Below are 10,672 nucleotides of genomic sequence, written 5' to 3' on the forward strand. Positions count from 1 at the left end.
ATCATTTTATTTAAATATAAAATAAAAATAATTTCATAAGTTGTAAGATTCTGGGCCTGTGACAGCAATTTTTTTTTTTTTTTAATTTTATTTGTTCGATGTATATTTTTCCCTCTCTGTATATCCTATGTATATCCAATGTATATCCTACCTAGGACAGGAGATTTTCTTGGACAGCATTGAAAGGACCTTTTAGATTGACCTGTAATTAAATTCATAATCTCTTATATTTGTTCACCATTCTTTACATTATTATACTATTACATTATTCCATAATTATATCATAAGTAATTTCCAACATCTGCCTGGAGAGTGGAAAATAAATAGTCTTAGTATGGTAGTTTCGGTGCCTCACAAAGAAGTGCTCCATGTTGGCTATACCATCTGGAGCACAGCCTCTCCAGTGCTTCATGAATAAGAAGAGAAAGTGGCATAATCATGTTTTTCAAAGGAGAAGCTATGAGATTTGAGAGGCTAAGTAGCTTCCAGCAAATCACAGAGTAGAACATAAGGCCCCCCTACCACTTACTTACCTACTGCCTACTCATTTGGAACATTGTTAGGATTTCTTTTGTAAAGCAAATTAGCATTGGATGGGAAGAATGAAGATCAAATCAATGGATAACACTTATTGAGTATTTTATATTTGCCAGTCGCTGTTTAAGTACTTTATAAATCTTATAACAACCCTATAAAATAGGTACTGTTGTTACCCCAATTTTACAAAGGAGGAAACCGAGGTTGAGAAAGATTAAGTAAAAGAAATTTACATGAGATCACACTACTATATTTGAACCCAGGTTGTCCAAACCAACATTCTAAACTTTCTAAACTCTATATTTTTCTCCCATATACAAGGATTATTTCTAAATTTTGAATTAATATAAGCCAAGTAAATAGAATTTAGAAAGCAAAAATACTTTTTAAATCTTTGGAAGTATATAACATTTATTTCAGGCGTAAAAGAGATATGGGAAAAATATTTCTCTAGTCTCCACATATCTTGCTGATCATTGAATTCAATAACCACACCTAGTGTTGCAAAATTTTATTTGATACTAGCACAGTAGTAGGGCCGTGTAGATTAGCAAATTTTTCTGTTGATCCGCAAACCTCATCACTTCATTGCCATTTGAAATAGTAAAGTCAGAAACACATTGCTGGTCTTGTTAGTATGTGACATTTATCGTTTATGCACTATGGACTAAAGACTGTATTAAGTATAATATGATGTTCCAAAAATATTTAACTATAGTTTTTTCTTTCGAGTAGTTTATGCACTATTCAGAATTTATCTACAAAAAAATAAAATGGCTTGGATAATGCTGAATTGTGATATAATGATCAATGCAAAATAAACAGCATAAAAGGACAGTGCATTATGGAATAAAGCATCAATTTGAGTGGGAAGAGTTAGTCTGGAAATTTCTTTCAGAGTTCATTATTTTAAAACTGTATTTGAAAATTAAGGGAAGCATAACTGACAGAAAACTAGACATAAAAATTGCGAAAAAAAATTTGAAAATTTTAAAATTCTGTGTGGATTGTTATTTTATTGAAAAGAAATAATTGAAAGGAAATAACCCCTATATCAATTTACCTTGTATGGTATGCTTTCAGCGAGACAGTTTGTAAATTACCAGTCCTGTGCCTCTTAGAAGGGGAGAGAATCGAATTCCTCTTTAAGTTTGACTACCCTTCAGTGTTTAAGGGTAAAAATAGTCCCTTGCCCAAACAATTGAAAGCTTATAACTGTGGTAGTTAAAGTTTATTTAGCCTGAACTTCAGTTCTGGAATAAAAGGAATCATGTGGATTGTGACTTATTAACCCACAGCCCATTAGTGGCAGAGCTGAACCTAGAACACTGGGCCACTGATGCCCAGCCATTCCTTAGCACTTCCAGTACTTTCCATTGAGAACCACAAGCTTTGTTTTCCTCCCTTTCTTTTCCAGTTTCTCTTGTTCATTTGCGTACCTTTGCCTCTCTTCTATGCTATTTAATTCTAACTTTTCTTTATGTATTATGTTTATTAAATAATTTATGCTTCTTCTTTTCAGTTTTTAAAGTAGGTAAATTTAACTATGTCCCTCAAAAAGAAACTGGAGGTTAAGGGTTTGGATTGTTATTTTTATTCATGTCATCCTCATTGATTACTTTCCCCTTGTTGGTAGAGGAGGGGAATATTTATGTAAAAAAGGGTTCACAGCCTTTATTATCACTTGTTTAGATAAAGTCAAATGTAAATCAGCAATTTTCAGGATATTAAAGACAAATGGCTTAATGGACCCTTTTCTTTGTCCACTTTAGGGGGAAGTACTCTTAGAGAAAGTGTTTTCTAAAAGATATTTTTCACTGAAATTTCCAAAATAGTGTTGGATATTTTATCCTGGTTTATTTTCATTTTAGGAACTGAAGAAGAGTTTGGAGGTCCTATATCTGCTAATCTCATACTTTTGAGGAACAGACTTCTAGATATTTTACTAAAACTAGTTTATACGTCTAAAGAAAAAACAAGCATTAATTTGCAGTAAGTAAAATCTTTTTAGAATTAAAGGTACCAGTTGATATTAAGCCCTAAAATTTACAGTATCTCAAAAACAAAACTTTATCTTGTTTTCTTTTTAATTTGAAACCTTAATCCTTGAAATTAATGTTTTCTTTTGTTTTAATCCATCTGTCTTTGAATAGAGCTTGTGAAGAATTGGTCAAGACACTGGGTTTTGACTGGATTATGATGTTTATGGAAGAACACTTGCATTCCACCACAGTCACAGCAGCCATGAGGATCCTTGTTGTCCTACTGAGCAATCAGTCTATTCTCATCAGGTTTAAAGAAGGACTCAGTGGCGGAGGATGGCTGGAACAGACGGATTCTGTCTTAACTAATAAAATTGGAACTGTATTAGGTATGAAACTTTACAGTCAGCTGCTTAAAATAAGCTATTTTGTTTTGTTTTTAAATCTTATGTAAGCTTATACTCTTCAGTTTATCAGGTCATGAATTTTAATTAATGATAGAATAAAATCTTAGAAAGTTTCAAATTTGGCTTTTTTAATCATAAATGAAACTTAAATCAGAGACAGGACATTAAGATGTAAAAATCAAGGGAAAATCTTATTATGTTTGCATAGTTCTCTTTCTGATCTTAAGTAAAAAACTAGCAAATTATCAGAACTGAATTAATAATAACAATATTTTAAATGCTTATTCTGTGTCAGTTACTAAACATTTTCATTCTCACAATGCCTAAGAGGTGTGAATATTATCATACCTATTTTACAGATGAGAAAGCTAAGGCATGGGATAAATAAAGTCTCTTGTCAGCTAGAAAGTGTCAAAATTTGAATCCAGGTCACTCAGATCCAAAGCCCTTGTTTTTAACAGTTACGTTATATTGCCACTCAGTGATTTAAACTCAAAGTTTCAGCCAAAGTTTCTTATTCTTTGCTTACCAGTTGTATGCTGTTTTCAAAATGGAACTGAATATTTAAGTAATCTTAAAAAATTATGGTTTCCTATGTTAGATTCATTTGAACTGGTATATTTCTGTTGATATTAATGATCTTACTTTGGAAAATATAGTTTTAAGATAACGTTTTATTGAAAATTATAATCATTTAATTCTTATTTTAAAAATATATATGTCTTTATAACATTACATTTTAAAAATCATATGTAATTGTATTCTGCAACAAGCATCAAGAATACACTTGTCATATGGAGAAATTAGGGATCAGAATTCAATATGTAATTTATATTAAAAAAGCATAATAGGTACGCCTATTTTTGTAGCATCCTAAATTTTGGCCATATTTTAAATTTTACTTTCTTCTTAGAGAAATATTGGAGCTCCTTTGAGGTTATTCTTTAATGAGCAGAATTTATATTACCTCTTTTACTTGATTATCTCAGCTATGTTTCATGACCTGTATCCTTATGGGCAGGCTTGCTAAAGTCAAAGTAAAGCTTCTTACTGAAAGATTAATCCAACAATTGAATTATTAATTGTCTATATTAGCGTGAATGTTCTGGATGGCAGTGTCACATATACTGAATTACTTCTTTCTTTGTTAATGCAGCATGGTAATCAATTATTAATTTTCTACTTATTGTTGTATTTTCTCATCTCTTAGGATTCAATGTAGGCAGGAGTGCTGGTGGAAGATCGACGGTCAGGGAGATTAACCGGGATGCTTGTCATTTTCCTGGTTTTCCAGTTCTTCAGTCATTCCTTCCTAAACACACTAATGTCCCTGCCCTCTATTTTCTGCTCATGGCATTGTTTCTGCAGCAGCCAGTTAGTGAGCTGCCTGAGAACCTGCAGGTCAGTGTGCCTGTCATCAGCAGCCGATGTAAGCAGGGTTGCCAGGTAGGACCTAGTAAGGTGTAAGCATAATTATATATGTCCAAAAATCACCATAGGGGAATGGGTTAACAATAGTAAAACCACCGATTACATTCCTTTCTCATATTTAGGATTTAATTTAGGACAGAAAAATCTGAAAATGCCATTGAAAATTTTCCAAAAAGAAGTCCTTTATCCCTATTTAGTCTTTTTTTCTTTCTGGTTACTCTTTGTGATTATATATGCATAAGGACTTTGGATGATATTTAAAGGTGATCTAAAGAATTCTTTGGAGTTATGTGATTTTATCTAGAAATATAATTTCATTTCTGTAGTATTAAAAATGAAGGGAGTGGTATGTATATCATACAATTAATTGGGTGGGCATGACAGGATGCCTAGTGCAAGTTCTGATTAGAAAAATGTTTTTGATTTCTTAATGGTAAATAACATCCATGCTAGAAAAACGGTAAGGCTTTGCTTGATTTCTAATCGAAGACCATTGTGGATATCTATGTATAGCGTATGTTTGTGACTCTACAAAGACTTAGGAATTTAGTTTTTTAACTCAGTATACATCCATCATAATGCCAAACACTATTCAAATCAATTCTAGTAATTGACAGAACCTTTTAAATTAAACCACTGAGTCTGTACCCTTACATTAAATCAGGATTCATATTCATGCTTAGCAGAGTTTGGTTGGTTATGTAATTTTTCAAAATAAGCATGACATCATAGTCATAAAGAGTTATATAAAGCAGCTATGAATAAATCTCTGCAAACTGATTTTTATTTTGTCATATCTTATCTATATGTAATCCAGACGTTATTAGAACATTGCTGAGAGTTGAGGGGAGAGTGAATTCAGTGTGCTTTTTTAAAAGATCTGCTTAAAATCAGTTCTAAATTTTCATCTCCTGACTAATTAGCATGTATTTTATTTTTGCTTGTTTTCTTTAGAGGAAAAATAGAAAACAATGTTTTCAACATAAGTACCTAAGACAGGATGATACATAGTATTCACTTTTTCTTTATAAATCTAAAAATGAGTTTTAAAATATAAGAAGAAGTGCTAGATTTCTATCTCTTTATCATTGCTCACTTTGAAAAATAACTAGTTTCAAAGAAAGTTTAGAATATTAGAACTTATGAGGGTCGCTACTGAAAAACATTGGCAGTGGCTAATCTTTATTCACTTTCCCCTCTGCAGTTTGATTTAGATTCCATCTGGACATTTATCTTTGGAGTTCCTGCCTCCAGTGGCACTGTGGTCTCTTCTATCCATAACGTGTGCACAGAAGCTGCTTTTTTATTATTGGGCATGCTCCGCAGCATGCTGAATTCAGTAAGTTTACTGAGATACTGACACCTGTTGATGGTTCCTCCTGCTTGTGATTTTTTTCTTTAAATAGAGGAATCTTGTGTTTACTTCATGGTCTCTGGAACCTCAGCCTCTCTGTTTTGTTCTCTCTATTGTAAGGACGAACCTTGCACCTATTAAGACTATGGAGTTCATAGTCTGGATTCAAATCCCATCTCTGGTACTTAAGACATACTAACCTCTATGTGCCTCAGTTTCCTTATGTATAAAATGCTGGTAATAATAGAATTTATCTCTTACGGTTGTTGTATGAATGTAATGAGTTAGTATATATACAGAGCACTTAAAAGAGTGCCGGGTATATAGTAAGTGCTTCAATAGTATCGGTGTTAACTGATACTATTAGTGTGATAAAATATATATTACAATGTAAACATGTATGTAATGAATACATATTATAGTATATGTCATTATAATGTTATCTGAACTTTTAAAATCACTTTTATTTAGAGGTTAAAAATGTGCGAGTTTTATTTTACATTTGTTTTTTCTATTCTAATTATTTCTAACTTAGATATGAAGTATTGAGAGAGTAAATGACAAAATGTATGTTCCTGTCTATCTACAAGAATACTCTGAATAATGACTTAATTTGTTTACACAATTTAGGATTACATTGTAAAGAATTATTAACTAGACTCTTTAGATTACAAGTGTTATAAATCTAATTTTATTCAAAATTATTCTTACGTCATCTTAGAAAAGAACATTACTATTACATGCATTAATTTAGAATGCTTTGGGATTTTGTGGGGGTTCCTATTTATAAACAGATATAAACATCTAAGTTTTAAAAAAATAAGCCTCTCTCTGGGAAAGTGTCAAAAAATAGGCATTGTTCAGATATATTCTCTTTTTATCATTTTTTATCATTATTGTTGTTATTGAGTTGCTGTTAAGGAAAAACACATTCTGTCTCCTCTACTCCGAATATTCTCCTAAAACACTACTTCACTTCTGGCCCTCTGGTCACCAGATATGCGAGGATTCTGCCACACTAACTGGGTGCCCCACAATTTAATTCCTTTCTAACTCTTTCTACCTGGAGATAGCATCAGACCCCCACAGGTTAAAGGCTCAGTCCCACAACATGGCCTCTCCTCTTCAGACACCAGTCATAAATCCAAGTTGTTACTTGTGCTTCTGACCTACTAGCTATAAATCAGAGGTTCCCATGACTCAGGAAAACATTTTACTTAACTAAATAATCAGTTTATTATGAAAGGATATGATTCAGAAATAGCCAGATAGAAGAAATGTATAGGGCAAGTTATATGGGAAGGGATGTTAGCACTTCCATACCCTCTGCCGCTCTCCTCTGTGTCACCTACTCAGAAGCTCTCTGAACCCCATTCTTTTGGGTTTTTTATTGGGGCTCAATTACATAACATGATTAATTAAATTATTGGTCATCAGTGATTGAGCTCAACCTCCAGCCCTCTCCTCTCCCTGGAGATTGAGAGTTTTAAGGGCTGAAAATTTCAACCCTTTAGTCATGTGATTGGTTCCCCTGGCAAGCCTCCATCCTTAGGACCTTTTCCAGAAGTCACTAACATAAACTCTGGTGTGGTTGAAAGGGGCTTGTTTTTAACAAATGACACCTTTATGGCTCTTAGAACAGTCTAAGGGCTTTAGGAGCTCCGTGCCAAAATTGGATGAAGACCAAATATATATTTCTTATTATAAATCACAGTGGCATAATGGTTAAGAGCATCGTTCTTATCATTTTACATAGGACAGTGTGAGGCTCAGAAAGGTGAGGTAACTTCCCCATCTTTTATCTTACCCCATCTCTGTCATGATGGAGGATGGGGCAACTTTGATGGTAATTCAGCCACTCTTTGCACCAGTTATACTCATGTTGATAATGATAAATAATCAAAACCACTGACTCCAGTTACTGAGCTGCGAGTGCTCCATTGAGAAGACAAACATCCTGTCACTTCCTAGGGGTATTGTTTTTGTTTTAGCTTATTTCTAGATATGTTCTCATGTGTGTGGTTTATAAAAGAATTCTGGACCATCACTGCATCCAGTTTTAGAAGAATAGTGAGTAATGCATTTTTAAAGCAATTTTTAGCAGTGTCAGTTTTTCTAATGTATTATTTCTTTTCTTATCCCTCTGACAGCCTTGGCAATCAGAAGAAGAGGGATCTTGGCTGCGAGAATATCCAGTGACCCTGATGCAGTTCTTTAGATACTTATATCACAACGTTCCAGACCTGGCCTCCATGTGGATGAGCCCTGATTTCCTGTGTGCATTAGCAGCAACGGTCTTCCCCTTCAACATTCGCCCTTACTCAGAGATGGTAGGAAAGGGGGAGGAAAATGTCAAACTGGAATTAGTCTGCTCCAATGGTTAGCAGATTTTTTTTTTTCTTTTTGCCAATCTCTTAAGCTTCTGACCACATTACAGTTTCATAACTTTCTGCTTCACCTCTTACATCATTATCTGGTGTCTCGCTCCCCACACTCCCCTTCTGCTTTCCCCTAAAATAACAGTGAACTCTACTTCTTGTTCTCATATACCGTAATCTTGTAAGTTCCTTGTTAGTAACTTCCCACTTTTTTTTTTTTAATGCCTACAGCAGGACCTGGTCTTCCTAGGGTCTCCCATTCATGTACTAACCAGGCCCAACCCCGCTAAGCTTCCGAGATCAGACGGGATTGGGCATGTTCAGGGTGGCATGGCTGTAGACAGTAACTTCTCACTCTTAAGTAACTGTGGATCCATTTCTTATTTTATGTAATGATAGCTATATAGTTGTGAAATGTTCTTTACAGGTTACAGAACCTAGTCAAACCAAATTTATCTCTACTTTACTTACCTCAAGGCATTTCCTGGATTTAGTCTTTACAAATTAGTTATAGGGTTGGTTGTCTTTATAAAAAATGAAATATATTTATGTCCCTTTTGTTGAACTTTTCTTATTTCATTCTTTTTTTTTTCACATTCTGTACTAATTTAATTGAAAATTATTGGAGTACATATAATCACATATAGTATAGATACTTCTTTTGTCCTTTAAAACAAGCCCAAAAGACAGTTATTCCTCCATAGTACTTCAGATTTTATATATTCTCTTGTTTCCACCACTTACACTAGGGAATCAACAACCTTCTTCATACCAATTTTTCTTCATGTATAAAAGTGAAATACTCATTCTAAAATTCTGGGAGATTTTTAGGATAAAGAACGGTATAACACATGATCAAAACACCCTGGCTTGTTTATAATTTTAAAATCCTCATTTTTGGTAAAAATAGACCTTCATTAATACCACAATATCTTTTCCTTGTCACCATCTTACTTTTATATTGGCTCAAAATTGGCCCTGGTTTTGTTGTTTTGCTTCTTTTTTTTTTTTTTTTTTTTTTTAACTTGCAAACATGGATCACCCTTTGGGTGCTACCATTATACCAAGTCTTTATCTGAAACTCTGTGACATTTGACTTAGTAGATGTATTGCAAATATGCAAATATAGTTATTCTCATTTTATTATTTCATTTATTTTAAGTGCAGTTTTCTATAGTAGAGATAAAAAAAATTCAGCATAGAACAGATATGTGGTTAGAGGCCAATTAGTAGTTTAATATTAGAAAAAGCATATGTTGAGCGACCGTGACACACAATGCTTGATTACTTCCTTGAAAAGAGGGACCAAGTAAAGCAAAGTGAATAATGCATTGAGTAGCTTAATAGGAGGTAAATGCTGAAGGAAAATACTGTTGCTGCTACAATTTGGTTTTTAGGAAACATGGAAGTAAAAATAACAAAATCGAATGTGACTATCATATATTTCTACTTGATTTTTCTAGGTGACAGACCTCGATGATGAAGTTGGATCTCCAGCGGAAGAATTTAAAGCTTTTGCAGCAGACACAGGGATGAACAGAAGCCAATCTGAGTACTGCAATGTGGGCGTCAAGACATATCTGACCAATCACCCAGCTAAAAAGTTCGTTTTTGACTTCATGCGGGTCTTAATAATAGACAACCTCTGTCTTACCCCTGCCAGCAAGCAGACTCCACTGATTGACCTTTTGTTGGAGGTAAAGACAAGAAAATGCATTTATACTTGATATGTATTTTTTAATAATTAGAATGTTAATCAAGCAAGTTTTATGCCAAATACCTTTTAGATTTTTATTCTTCTGAGTTGTATAGGCAGAATATATCATGGGCCATGGGAATTTTTTTTTATACCCTATCAACTTGTTTCTGTTTTCATTCCTCCAAGCATGTCCCTAATTCAGTCTTTTATCACCCTTTCCCTAAACAGAAATTGACATATTTTTTCTGTAAAGGGCCAAATAGTAAATATTTTAAGCTTTGCAGATTATACAGTCTCTGTCACAGCTACTCAACTATGCCATTGTAGCTGGAAAGCCATAGGCAGTATATAAACGAATGAGCATGGCTGTCTTCCAGTTAAATTTTGTATACAAAAACAGCATAGGCTGGATTTAGCCCACAGGCCTAAGTGTGCCAGGGCTCTGAAAATAACATGTTTTATGAAAGATTCAATCAGTGCAGAACACTAACTGCTTCTCTCTCTGAGGAACTTCCTATATGCATGCTCTTAGCAGTTTCGACAACTGAACCTGCACTTTCTCTGCTCCCCCTAGTGGCTAGTACGGTTAACTTTTTATTTGAAACCTTAAAACCACAGCAGATGTTTTAAGGCCCATATCTTAGTGCACTGGGTAAGAATTTGATACATTCCATGCAAAATGAAATGGTAATAAGAAAATAACAGAATGAAGTTCAGAAGAGATGTGAGCAAAAATGCATAACTAAGCCAAAAAATAGAATATATGTATATGAAGATATGAAGTGATAACATTTTGAGTCTTATAGGAACTCAAATAGCCAATTAATTAACCATGGGCAAATGATATAATTGTTTTTTATTTTGGTTTTCTGTATTGTTAAGTA

General features: G+C 33.7%; 1 protein-coding gene and 1 pseudogene across 1 annotated transcript in view; one reads left to right on the forward strand and one right to left on the reverse strand.

Annotated features, from left to right (window-relative positions):
• Positions 1 to 10,672, forward strand: part of WDFY3 (WD repeat and FYVE domain containing 3) — a 202,428-nt gene that overhangs the window by 124,928 nt on the left and 66,828 nt on the right. Inside the window, 6 exon segments of the mRNA XM_015586089.2 lie at positions 2,409 to 2,529; positions 2,691 to 2,908; positions 4,137 to 4,372; positions 5,562 to 5,696; positions 7,862 to 8,041; positions 9,553 to 9,786. Coding sequence (XP_015441575.1) covers positions 2,409 to 2,529; positions 2,691 to 2,908; positions 4,137 to 4,372; positions 5,562 to 5,696; positions 7,862 to 8,041; positions 9,553 to 9,786 — 1,124 coding nt within the window.
• Positions 8,312 to 8,431, reverse strand: LOC112476345 (annotated as a pseudogene).

This window comes from Pteropus alecto, unplaced genomic scaffold, assembly GCF_000325575.1.
Source record: "Pteropus alecto unplaced genomic scaffold, ASM32557v1 scaffold161, whole genome shotgun sequence".
Classification (NCBI taxonomy): Eukaryota; Metazoa; Chordata; class Mammalia; order Chiroptera; family Pteropodidae; genus Pteropus; species Pteropus alecto.